The 13335-nt window shown below is 54.2% G+C and overlaps 1 protein-coding gene and 1 pseudogene across 1 annotated transcript in view; one reads left to right on the top strand and one right to left on the bottom strand.

Annotated features, from left to right (window-relative positions):
- The window catches only part of LOC137361951 (C-type lectin domain family 10 member A-like), a 63692-nt gene extending 51633 nt beyond the window's left edge, over nt 1-12059 (top strand). Inside the window, exon 8 of the mRNA XM_068026541.1 lies at nt 11572-12059. Coding sequence (XP_067882642.1) covers nt 11572-11785 — 214 coding nt within the window. The 3' untranslated portion in view covers nt 11786-12059. The remainder of the gene's footprint in view (nt 1-11571) is intronic.
- A 757-nt stretch (nt 12060-12816) lies between these two features.
- LOC137361952 (glutathione S-transferase kappa 1-like) overlaps nt 12817-13335 on the bottom strand; it is a 14916-nt pseudogene continuing 14397 nt past the window's right edge.

The following is a 13335-nucleotide window of genomic DNA, read 5'->3' as shown; positions in this document are numbered from 1 at the left end:
GATACAGGGATATGGGGAGAGAGCGGGGCAGTGGGATTAGTTTGGGGATTGATACAGGGATATGGGGAGAGAGCGTGGCAGTGGGATTAGTTTGGGGATTGATACAGGGCTATGGGGAGAGAGCGGGGCAGTGGGATTAGTTTGGGGATAGAAACAGGGCTCTGGGGAGAGAGCGGGGCAGTGGGATTAGTTTGGGGATTGATACAGGGATATGGGGAGAGAGCGTAGCAGTGGGATTAGTTTGGGGATTGATACAGGGCTATGGGGAGAGAGCGGGGCAGTGGGATTAGTTTGGGGATAGAAACAGGGCTCTGGGGAGAGAGCGGGGCAGTGGGATTAGTTTGGGGATTGATACAGGGATATGGGGAGAGAGCGTGGCAGTGGGATTAGTTTGGGGATTGATACAGGGCTATGGGGAGAGAGCAGGATAGTGGGATTAGTTTGGGGATTGATACAGGGCTATGGGGAGAGAGCAGGGCAGTGGGATTAGTTTGGGGATTGATACAGGGCTATGGGGAGAGAGCGGGGTAGTGGGATTAGTTTGGAGATTGATACAGGGATGTGGGGAGAGAGCGGGGTAGTGGGATTAGTTTGAGATTGATACAGGTCTATGGGGAGAGAGTGGGGTAGTGGGATTAGTTTGGGATTGATACAGGGATATGGGGAGAGAGAGGGGTAGTGGGATTAGTTTGGAGATTGATACAGGGCTCTGGGGAGAGAGTGGGGCAGTGGGATTAGTTTGGGGATTGATACAGGGATATGGGGAGAGAGCGGGGCAGTGGCATTAGTTTGGAGATTGATACAGGGATATGGGGAGAGAGCGGGGTAGTGGGATTAGTTTGGGGATAGAAACAGGGCTCTGGGGAGAGAGCGGGGCAGTGGGATTAGTTTGGGGATTGATACAGGGCTATGGGGAGAGAGCGGGGCAGTGGGATTAGTTTGGGGATAGAAACAGGGCTCTGGGGAGAGAGCGGGGCAGTGGGATTAGTTTGGGGATTGATACAGGGCTATTGGGAGAGAGCGGGGCAGTGGGATTAGTTTGGGGATTGATACAGGGCTATGGGGAGAGAGCGGGGCAGTGGGATTAGTTTGGGGATAGAAACAGGGCTCTGGGGAGAGAGCGGGGCAGTGGGATTAGTTTGGGGATTGATACAGGGATATGGGGAGAGAGCAGGGCAGTGGGATTAGTTTGGGGTTCGAAACAGGGCTATGAGGAGAGAGCGGGGCAGTGGGATTAGTTTGGGGATTGATACTGGGCTATGAGGAGAGAGCGGGGCAGTGAGATTAGTTTGGGGATAGAAACAGGGCTCTGGGGAGAGAGCGGGGCAGTGGGATTACTTTGGGGATTGATACAGGGCTATGAGGAGAGAGCGGGGCAGTGGTATTAATTTGGGGATTGATACAGGGATATGGGGAGAGAGCGGGGCAGTGGGATTAGTTTGGGGATTGATACAGGGCCATGGGGAGAGAGCGGGGCAGTGGGATTAGTTTGGGGATTGATACAGGGATATGGGGAGAGAGCGGGGCAGTGGGATTAGTTTGGGGATTGATACAGGGCTATGGGGAGAGAGTGGGGCAGTGGGTTTAGTTTGGGGATTGATACAGGGATATGGGGAGAGAGCGGGGCAGTGGGTTTAGTTTGGGGATTGATACAGGGATATGGGGAGAGAGCGGGGCAGTGGGATTAGTTTGGGGTTGATACAGGGCTATGGGGAGAGAGTGGGGCAGTGGGATTAGTTTGGGGATTGATACAGGGCTATGGGGAGAGAGCAGGGCAGTGGGATTAGTTTGGGGATTGATACAGGGCTATGGGGAGAGAGCGGGGTAGTGGGATTAGTTTGGAGATTGATACAGGGATGTGGGGAGAGAGCGGGGTAGTGGGATTAGTTTGAGATTGATACAGGTCTATGGGGAGAGAGTGGGGTAGTGGGATTAGTTTGGGATTGATACAGGGATATGGGGAGAGAGAGGGGTAGTGGGATTAGTTTGGAGATTGATACAGGGCTCTGGGGAGAGAGTGGGGCAGTGGGATTAGTTTGGGGATTGATACAGGGATATGGGGAGAGAGCGGGGCAGTGGCATTAGTTTGGAGATTGATACAGGGATATGGGGAGAGAGCGGGGTAGTGGGATTAGTTTGGGGATAGAAACAGGGCTCTGGGGAGAGAGCGGGGCAGTGGGATTAGTTTGGGGATTGATACAGGGCTATGGGGAGAGAGCGGGGCAGTGGGATTAGTTTGGGGATAGAAACAGGGCTCTGGGGAGAGAGCGGGGCAGTGGGATTAGTTTGGGGATTGATACAGGGCTATTGGGAGAGAGCGGGGCAGTGGGATTAGTTTGGGGATTGATACAGGGCTATGGGGAGAGAGCGGGGCAGTGGGATTAGTTTGGGGATAGAAACAGGGCTCTGGGGAGAGAGCGGGGCAGTGGGATTAGTTTGGGGATTGATACAGGGATATGGGGAGAGAGCAGGGCAGTGGGATTAGTTTGGGGTTCGAAACAGGGCTATGAGGAGAGAGCGGGGCAGTGGGATTAGTTTGGGGATTGATACTGGGCTATGAGGAGAGAGCGGGGCAGTGAGATTAGTTTGGGGATAGAAACAGGGCTCTGGGGAGAGAGCGGGGCAGTGGGATTACTTTGGGGATTGATACAGGGCTATGAGGAGAGAGCGGGGCAGTGGGATTAATTTGGGGATTGATACAGGGATATGGGGAGAGAGCGGGGCAGTGGGATTAGTTTGGGGATTGATACAGGGCCATGGGGAGAGAGCGGGGCAGTGGGATTAGTTTGGGGATTGATACAGGGATATGGGGAGAGAGCGGGGCAGTGGGATTAGTTTGGGGATTGATACAGGGCTATGGGGAGAGAGTGGGGCAGTGGGTTTAGTTTGGGGATTGATACAGGGATATGGGGAGTGAGCGGGGCAGTGGGTTTAGTTTGGGGATTGATACAGGGATATGGGGAGAGAGCGGGGCAGTGGGATTAGTTTGGGGTTGATACAGGGCTATGGGGAGAGAGTGGGGCAGTGGGATTAGTTTGGGGATTGATACAGGGCTATGGGGAGAGAGCGGGGCAGTGGGATTAGTTTGGGAATGGATAAAGGGCTATGGGGAGAGTGTGGGGCAGTGGGATTAGTTTGGGGATTGATACAGGGATATGGAGAGAGAGTGGGGCAGTGGGATTTGTTTGGGGAGAGAGTGGGGCAGTGGGATTAGTTTGGGTTTGATACAGGGATATGGAGAGAGAGCGGGGCAGTGGGATTAGTTTGGGGATTGATACAGGGCTATGGGGAGAGAGCAGGATAGTGGGATTAGTTTGGGGATTGATACAGGGCTATGGGGAGAGAGCAGGATAGTGGGATTAGTTTGGGGATTGATACAGGGCTATGGGGAGAGAGCAGGATAGTGGGATTAGTTTGGACATTGATACAGGGCTATGGGGAGAGAGCGGGGCAGTTGGATTAGTTTGGGGATTGATACAGGGCTATGGGGAGAGAGCAGGATAGTGGGATTAGTTTGGGGATTGATACAGGGCTATGGGGAGAGAGCAGGATAGTGGGATTAGTTTGGACATTGATACAGGGCTATGGGGAGAGAGCGGGGCAGTTGGATTAGTTTGGGGATTGATACAGGGCTATGGGGAGAGAGCAGGGCAGTGGGATTAGTTTGGGGATTGATACAGGGCTATGGGGAGAGAGCAGGATAGTGGGATTAGTTTGGGGATTGATACAGGGCTATGGGGAGAGAGCAGGATAGTGGGATTAGTTTGGACATTGATACAGGGCTATGGGGAGAGAGCGGGGCAGTTGGATTAGTTTGGGGATTGATACAGGGCTATGGGGAGAGAGCAGGGCAGTGGGATTAGTTTGGGGATTGATACAGGGCTATGGGGAGAGAGCAGGATAGTGGGATTAGTTTGGGGATTGATACAGGGCTATGGGGAGAGAGCAGGATAGTGGGATTAGTTTGGACATTGATACAGGGCTATAGGGAGAGAGCGGGGCTGTGGGATTAGTTTGGAGATTGATACAGGGCTCTGGGGAGAGAGCGGGGCAGTGGGATTAGTTTGGGGATTGATACAGGGCTATGGGGAGAGAGTGGGGCAGTGGGATTAGTTTGGAGATTGATACAGGGATATGGGGAGAGAGCGTGGCAGTGGGATTAGTTTGGGGATTGATACAGGGCTATGGGGAGAGAGTGGGGCAGTGGGATTAGTTTGGGGATTGATACAGGTCTATGGGGAGAGAGTGGGGCAGTGGGATTAGTTTGGGGATTGATACAGGGCTATGGGGAGAGAGTGGGGCAGTGGGATTAGTTTGGAGATTGATACAGGGATATGGGGAGAGAGCGGGGCAGTGGGATTAGTTTGGGGATTGATACAGGGATATGGGGAGAGAGCGTGGCAGTGGGATTAGTTTGGGGATTGATACAGGGCTATGGGGAGAGAGCGGGGCAGTGGGATTAGTTTGGGGATAGAAACAGGGCTCTGGGGAGAGAGCGGGGCAGTGGGATTAGTTTGGGGATTGATACAGGGATATGGGGAGAGAGCGTGGCAGTGGGATTAGTTTGGGGATTGATACAGGGCTATGGGGAGAGAGCAGGATAGTGGGATTAGTTTGGGGATTGATACAGGGCTATGGGGAGAGAGCAGGGCAGTGGGATTAGTTTGGGGATTGATACAGGGCTATGGGGAGAGAGCAGGATAGTGGGATTAGTTTGGGGATTGATACAGGGCTATGGGGAGAGAGCGGGGCAGTGGGATTAGTTTGGAGATTGATACAGGGCTCTGGGGAGAGAGCGGGGCAGTGGGATTAGTTTGGGGATTGATACAGGGCTATGGGGAGAGAGTGGGGCAGTGGGATTAGTTTGGGGATTGATACAGGGCTATGGGGAGAGAGCGGGGCAGTGGGATTAGTTTGGAGATTGATACAGGGATATGGGGAGAGAGTGGGGCAGTGGGATTAGTTTGGGGATTGATACAGGGATATGGGGAGAGAGCGGGGCAGTGGGATTAGTTTGGGGATTGATACAGGGCTATGGGGAGAGAGTGGGGCAGTGGGATTAGTTTGGGGATTGATACAGGGATATGGGGAGAGAGCGGGGCAGTGGGATTAGTTTGGGGATTGATACAGGGATATGGGGAGAGAGCGGGGCAGTGGGATTAGTTTGGGGATTGATACAGGGATATGGGGAGAGAGCGTGGCAGTGGGATTAGTTTGGGGATTGATACAGGGCTATGGGGAGAGAGTGGGGCAGTGGGATTAGTTTGGGGATTGATACAGGGCTATGGGGAGAGAGTGGGGCAGTGGGATTAGTTTGGGGATTGATACAGGGATATGGGGAGAGAGCGGGGCAGTGGGATTAGTTTGGGGATTGATACAGGGATATGGGGAGAGAGCGTGACAGTGGGATTAGTTTGGGGATTGATACAGGGCTATGGGGAGAGAGCGGGGCAGTGGGATTAGTTTGGGGATAGAAACAGGGCTCTGGGGAGAGAGCGGGGCAGTGGGATTAGTTTGGGGATAGAAACAGGGCTCTGGGGAGAGAGCGGGGCAGTTGGATTAGTTTGGGGATTGATACAGGGCTATGGGGAGAGAGCGGGGCAGTGGGATTAGTTTGGACATTGATACAGGGCTATGGGGAGAGAGCGGGGCAGTGGGATTAGTTTGGGGATAGAAACAGGGCTCTGGGGAGAGAGCGGGGCAGTGGGATTAGTTTGGGGATTGATACAGGGCTATGGGGAGAGAGCAGGGCAGTGGGATTAGTTTGGGGTTCGAAACAGGGCTGTGAGGAGAGAGCGGGGCAGTGGGATTAGTTTGGGGATTGATACAGGGCTATTGGGAGAGAGCGGGGCAGTGGGATTAGTTTGGGGATTGATACAGGGCTATGGGGAGAGAGCGGGGCAGTGGGATTAGTTTGGGGATAGAAACAGGGCTCTGGGGAGAGAGCGGGGCAGTGGGATTAGTTTGGGGATTGATACAGGGATATGGGGAGAGAGCAGGGCAGTTGGATTAGTTTGGGGTTCGAAACAGGGCTATGAGGAGAGAGCGGGGCAGTGGGATTAGTTTGGGGATTGATACTGGGCTATGAGGAGAGAGCGGGGCAGTGAGATTAGTTTGGGGATAGAAACAGGGCTCTGGGGAGAGAGCGGGGCAGTGGGATTACTTTGGGGATTGATACAGGGCTATGAGGAGAGAGCGGGGCAGTGGGATTAATTTGGGGATTGATACAGGGATATGGGGAGAGAGCGGGGCAGTGGGATTAGTTTGGGGATTGATACAGGGCCATGGGGAGAGAGCGGGGCAGTGGGATTAGTTTGGGGATTGATACAGGGATATGGGGAGAGAGCGGGGCAGTGGGATTAGTTTGGGGATTGATACAGGGCTATGGGGAGAGAGTGGGGCAGTGGGTTTAGTTTGGGGATTGATACAGGGATATGGGGAGAGAGCGGGGCAGTGGGTTTAGTTTGGGGATTGATACAGGGATATGGGGAGAGAGCGGGGCAGTGGGATTAGTTTGGGGTTGATACAGGGCTATGGGGAGAGAGTGGGGCAGTGGGATTAGTTTGGGGATTGATACAGGGCTATGGGGAGAGAGCGGGGCAGTGGGATTAGTTTGGGAATGGATAAAGGGCTATGGGGAGAGTGTGGGGCAGTGGGATTAGTTTGGGGATTGATACAGGGATATGGAGAGAGAGTGGGGCAGTGGGATTTGTTTGGGGAGAGAGTGGGGCAGTGGGATTAGTTTGGGTTTGATACAGGGATATGGAGAGAGAGCGGGGCAGTGGGATTAGTTTGGGGATTGATACAGGGCTATGGGGAGAGAGCAGGATAGTGGGATTAGTTTGGGGATTGATACAGGGCTATGGGGAGAGAGCAGGATAGTGGGATTAGTTTGGACATTGATACAGGGCTATGGGGAGAGAGCGGGGCAGTTGGATTAGTTTGGGGATTGATACAGGGCTATGGGGAGAGAGCAGGGCAGTGGGATTAGTTTGGGGATTGATACAGGGCTATGGGGAGAGAGCAGGATAGTGGGATTAGTTTGGGGATTGATACAGGGCTATGGGGAGAGAGCAGGATAGTGGGATTAGTTTGGACATTGATACAGGGCTATGGGGAGAGAGCGGGGCAGTTGGATTAGTTTGGGGATTGATACAGGGCTATGGGGAGAGAGCAGGGCAGTGGGATTAGTTTGGGGATTGATACAGGGCTATGGGGAGAGAGCAGGATAGTGGGATTAGTTTGGGGATTGATACAGGGCTATGGGGAGAGAGCAGGATAGTGGGATTAGTTTGGACATTGATACAGGGCTATAGGGAGAGAGCGGGGCTGTGGGATTAGTTTGGAGATTGATACAGGGCTCTGGGGAGAGAGCGGGGCAGTGGGATTAGTTTGGGGATTGATACAGGGCTATGGGGAGAGAGTGGGGCAGTGGGATTAGTTTGGAGATTGATACAGGGATATGGGGAGAGAGCGTGGCAGTGGGATTAGTTTGGGGATTGATACAGGGCTATGGGGAGAGAGTGGGGCAGTGGGATTAGTTTGGGGATTGATACAGGTCTATGGGGAGAGAGTGGGGCAGTGGGATTAGTTTGGGGATTGATACAGGGCTATGGGGAGAGAGTGGGGCAGTGGGATTAGTTTGGAGATTGATACAGGGATATGGGGAGAGAGCGGGGCAGTGGGATTAGTTTGGGGATTGATACAGGGATATGGGGAGAGAGCGTGGCAGTGGGATTAGTTTGGGGATTGATACAGTGCTATGGGGAGAGAGCGGGGCAGTGGGATTAGTTTGGGGATAGAAACAGGGCTCTGGGGAGAGAGCGGGGCAGTGGGATTAGTTTGGGGATTGATACAGGGATATGGGGAGAGAGCGTGGCAGTGGGATTAGTTTGGGGATTGATACAGGGCTATGGGGAGAGAGCAGGATAGTGGGATTAGTTTGGGGATTGATACAGGGCTATGGGGAGAGAGCAGGGCAGTGGGATTAGTTTGGGGATTGATACAGGGCTATGGGGAGAGCGCAGGATAGTGGGATTAGTTTGGGGATTGATACAGGGCTATGGGGAGAGAGCAGGATAGTGGGATTAGTTTGGACATTGATACAGGGCTATAGGGAGAGAGCGGGGCAGTGGGATTAGTTTGGAGATTGATACAGGGCTCTGGGGAGAGAGCGGGGCAGTGGGATTAGTTTGGGGATTGATACAGGGCTATGGGGAGAGAGTGGGGCAGTGGGATTAGTTTGGGGATTGATACAGGGCTATGGGGAGAGAGCGGGGCAGTGGGATTAGTTTGGAGATTGATACAGGGATATGGGGAGAGAGTGGGGCAGTGGGATTAGTTTGGGGATTGATACAGGGATATGGGGAGAGAGCGGGGCAGTGGGATTAGTTTGGGGATTGATACAGGGCTATGGGGAGAGAGTGGGGCAGTGGGATTAGTTTGGGGATTGATACAGGGATATGGGGAGAGAGCGGGGCAGAGGGATTAGTTTGGGGATTGATACAGGGATATGGGGAGAGAGCGTGGCAGTGGGATTAGTTTGGGGATTGATACAGGGCTATGGGGAGAGAGTGGGGCAGTGGGATTAGTTTGGGGATTGATACAGGGCTATGGGGAGAGAGTGGGGCAGTGGGATTAGTTTGGGGATTGATACAGGGATATGGGGAGAGAGCGGGGCAGTGGGATTAGTTTGGGGATTGATACAGGGATATGGGGAGAGAGCGTGGCAGTGGGATTAGTTTGGGGATTGATACAGGGCTATGGGGAGAGAGCGGGGCAGTGGGATTAGTTTGGGGATAGAAACAGGGCTCTGGGGAGAGAGCGGGGCAGTGGGATTAGTTTGGGGATAGAAACAGGGCTCTGGGGAGAGAGCGGGGCAGTGGGATTAGTTTGGGGATTGATACAGGGCTATGGGGAGAGAGCGGGGCAGTGGGATTAGTTTGGACATTGATACAGGGCTATGGGGAGAGAGCGGGGCAGTGGGATTAGTTTGGGGATAGAAACAGGGCTCTGGGGAGAGAGCGGGGCAGTGGGATTAGTTTGGGGGATTGATACAGGGATATGGGGAGAGAGCAGGGCAGTGGGATTAGTTTGGGGTTCGAAACAGGGCTGTGAGGAGAGAGCGGGGCAGTGGGATTAGTTTGGGGATTGATACTGGGCTATGAGGAGAGAGTGGGCAGTGAGATTAGTTTGGGGATAGAAACAGGGCTCTGGGGAGAGAGCGGGGCAGTGGGATTACTTTGGGATTGATACAGGGCTATGAGGAGAGAGCGGGGCAGTGGGATTAATTTGGGGATTGATACAGGGATATGGGGAGAGAGCGGGGCAGTGGGATTAGTTTGGGATTGATACAGGGCCATGGGGAGAGAGCGGGGCAGTGGGATTAGTTTGGGGATTGATACAGGGATATGGGGAGAGAGCGGGGCAGTGGATTAGTTTGGGGATTGATACAGGGCTATGGGGAGAGAGTGGGGCAGTGGGATTAGTTTGGGGATGATACAGGGCTATGGAGAGAGAGTGGGGCAGTGGGATTAGTTTGGGGATTGATACAGGGCTATGGGGAGAGAGTGGGGCAGTGGGTTTAGTTGGGGATTGATACAGGGCTATGGGGAGAGAGTGGGGCAGTGGGTTTAGTTTGGTAATTCGATACAGGGATATGGGGAGAGAGCGGGCAGTGGGATTAGTTTGGGGTTGATACAGGGCTATGGGGAGAGAGTGGGGCAGTGGGATTAGTTTGGGGATTGATACAGGGCTATGGGAGAGAGTGGGGCAGTGGGTTTAGTTTGGGGATTGATACAGGGATATGGGGAGAGAGCGGGGCAGTGGGATTAGTTTGGGGTTGATACAGGGCTATGGGGAGAGAGTGGGGAAGTGGGATTAGTTTGGGGATTGATACAGGGCTATGGGGAGAGAGTGGGGCAGTGGGATTAGTTTTGGGGATTGATACAGGGCTATGGGGAGTGAGTGGGGCAGTGGGTTTAGTTTGGGGATTGATACAGGGATATGGGGAGAGAGCGGGGCAGTGGGATTAGTTTGGGTTTGATACAGGGATATGGAGAGAGAGCGGGGCAGTGGGATTAGTTTGGGGATTGATACAGGGCTATGGGGAGAGAGGAGGATAGTGGGATTAGTTTTGGACATTGATACAGGGCTATGGGGAGAGAGCGGGGCAGTGGGATTAGTTTGGGGATTGATACAGGGCTATGGGGAGAGAGCGGGGCAGTGGGATTAGTTTGGGGATTGATACAGGGCTTATGGGGAGAGAGCAGGGCAGTGGGATTAGTTTGGGGATTGATACAGGGCTATGGGGAGAGAGCAGGGCAGTGGGATTAGTTTGGGGTTTGATACAGGGCTATGGGGAGAGAGCAGGGCAGTGGGATTAGTTTGGAGATTGATACAGGGCTATGGGGAGAGACCGGGGCAGTGGGATTAGTTTGAGATTGATACAGGGCTATGGGGAGAGAGCGGGGCAGTGGGATTAGTTTGAGATTGATACAGGGCTCTGGGGAGAGAGCGGGATAGTGGGATTAGTTTGGGATTGATACAGGGCTATGGGGAGAGAGCAGGGGCAGTGGGATTAGTTTGAGATTGATACAGGGCTCTGGGGAGAGAGCGGGATAGTGGGATTAGTTTGGGGATTGATACAGGGCTATGGGGAGAGAGTGGGGCAGTGGGATTAGTTGGGGATTGATACAGGGCTATGGGGAGAGAGCAGGGCAGTGGGATTAGTTTGGGGATTGATACAGGGCTATGGGGAGAGAGCAGGGCAGTGGGATAGTTTGGGGATTGATAGAGACTATGGGGAGAGAGCAGGATAGTGGGATTAGTTTGGGGATTGATACAGGCTATGGGGAGAGAGTGGGGCAGTGGGATTAGTTTGGGGATTGATACAGGACTATGGGGAGAGAGCAGGATAGTGGATTAGTTTGGGGATTGATACAGGTCTATGGGGAGAGAGTGGGGCCAGTGGGATTAGTTTGGAGATTGATACAGGGCTATGGGGAGAGAGTGGGGCAGTGGGATTAGTTGTGATTGATGACAGGGCTATGGGGGATGGAGAGCGAGGCAGTGGGATTAGTTTGGGGATTGATACAGGGCTATGGGGAGAGAGTGGGGCAGTGGGATTAGTTTGGGGATTGATACAGGGCTATGGAGTGTGAGTGGGGCACTGGGATTAGTTTGGGGATTGAACAGGGCTATGGGGAGAGAGTGGGGCACTGGGATTAGTTTGGGGATTGATACAGGGATATGGGGAGAGAGTGGGGCAGTGGGATTAGTTTGGGGATTGATACAGGGCAATGGGGAGAGAGCGGGACAGTGGGATAAATTTGGAGATTGATACAGGGCTATGGGGAGAGAGCGGGGCAGTGGGATTAGTTTGGGGATTGATACAGGGATATGGGGAGAGAGCGGGGCAGTGGGATTAGTTTGGGGATCGATACAGGGCTATGGGGAGAGAGTGGGGCAGTGGGATTAGTTTGGGGATTGATACCGGACTCTCTGCATCTTCCAAATCTCTGCAGGAATTGTGTGCAAGTTTTATGATTGTTTTTATTTTCCCATTTCAAGCTCTGGTTCATGGAAGAACAATCGACTGTATCAATATTCGTTTGGAGACTGTGCAACGCTCCAAAATCGTTACTCCAGTTATCCCGGGGTTGCCAGTTTTTCCTTGGATGATGATTACTGTGAGAGTTTCCATTCTTTCATCTGTCAGAAATGTGCCGAACCCAGTTTCGAGGAAGAATCTGCCTTTTCCAATCTGTGTTCCGGAGGAGTGTGAGTTTCGCAGATTGAGGGACTCCGGCGGCGTGACTGTTTACATACATCCCTCGGTGCTGACCCTCCGACAGTGCGGCGCCCCCTCGGCTCCCACCCTCTCTATATCCCCCTGTTCCGCAGTCGGTCCCCTCTCCGCACGGTTTGGCTTTCTCTGTTCATTGTCTCGACTCCATGACCCTTCGCTTGCAAACGTTTTGGCACTGACTAACTCTCCGCCAAGTATTTGTCTTTGCGAATTTTTGCATGCTTTTTGAATAAATTGCCGATCAACCGCGCTCCAGTTGTTGTCTGTTCGGGAGAGGTCCCGGTTTCCGTCCCAGTGAGACGCTCGGAATCTCCGCACCCATTGGCGGCTGGGAATTCCCACGTGTAATCGAGTGTTGGCTCCTGGGATCTTCCTGTAATGAGTGTGTGGGGCTCAGTGCCACCCGGGGGCCGGGGCGAGGAGAGGTCGGGCATCACGCATCAGTCCCGCTTGGCCCCTTTGTCCTTTCCACCTTTCCGGAACCTTCTTGACCGTTTTGAGGGGACACCAGGCGGACAGAAGTTTGAGGTTGTGCACTCGGCTTTTTATTGAAGTATGAGGGTAACACATTTCATCGGAGGGTGAGAGGAACTGTGAGGCCTCACTCCCCTGCCCCTCACTACCCTCCCTCGCGCCCGCCCACCACACCCCCCCCCCTCCCCCGCACTCCCTCTCCTCCTCATTCCCCTCCCCGGTTTGGCGGGTGGGGGGGGGAGGGCTAAATGAGGGTGGGGGGGAGGTTGGGGGCAGGGGGGAGATTGGGGAGTGAAGGAGGAGGGGACATGAGGGAGGTGGAGTGAGGGAGGAGGGGCAGTTAGGGAGGAAGGTGGGTGTGAGGGAGAGGAAGTGAGGGATTGAGGGAGGAGGGGGAGTGAGGGAGTGAGGGAGGAGGGTGAGTGAAGGAGGAGGGGATGTGAGGGATGGGAGTGAGGGAGGAGGGGGAATGAGGGAGTGAGGGAGGAGGGGGAGTGAGGGAGGAGAGTGAGTGAGGGAGGAGGAGGAGTCAGGGATTGAGGGAGGAGGGGGAGTGAGGGAGGAGAGTGAGTGAGTGAGGAGGAGGAGTGAGGGTGGAGGGGGAGTGAGGGAGGAGGGAAAGTGAGGGTGTGTGGGAGGAGGGGGACTGAAGGAGCAGGGAGAGTGAGGGAGTGAGGGAGGAGGGGGAGTGAAGGAGGAGGGGGAGTGAGGAAGGAGGCGTAATGAAGGAGGAGGGAGAGTGAGGGAGAGAGGGAGGAGGGGGAGTGAAGAGGAGGGGGAGTGAGGGTGTGAGGGAGGAGGGAGAGTGAGGGGGAGGGGTAGTGCAGGAGGTGAGGGAAGTGAGGGCGTGCAGGAGGATGGGGAGTGAGGGAGGAGGAGGAGTGGGGAGGAAGAGTAGTGAGGGAGAAGGGGGGAGTGAGGGAGGAGGGGCAGTGAGGGAGGAGGAAGAGTGAGGTAGTGAGGGAGGAGGGGTAGTGAGGGAGGAGGGGGAGTGCGGGAGGAGGGGGTGTGAGGGTGTGAGGGAGGAGGGGGAGTGAGGGAGGGGAGTGAGG

The sequence above is a fragment of the Heterodontus francisci genome, unplaced genomic scaffold (genome assembly GCF_036365525.1).
Source record: "Heterodontus francisci isolate sHetFra1 unplaced genomic scaffold, sHetFra1.hap1 HAP1_SCAFFOLD_323, whole genome shotgun sequence".
NCBI classification, from domain to species: Eukaryota; Metazoa; Chordata; class Chondrichthyes; order Heterodontiformes; family Heterodontidae; genus Heterodontus; species Heterodontus francisci.
Note: the sequence above shows the minus strand (reverse complement) of the source record. Positions and strands in the feature narration are given on the sequence as shown.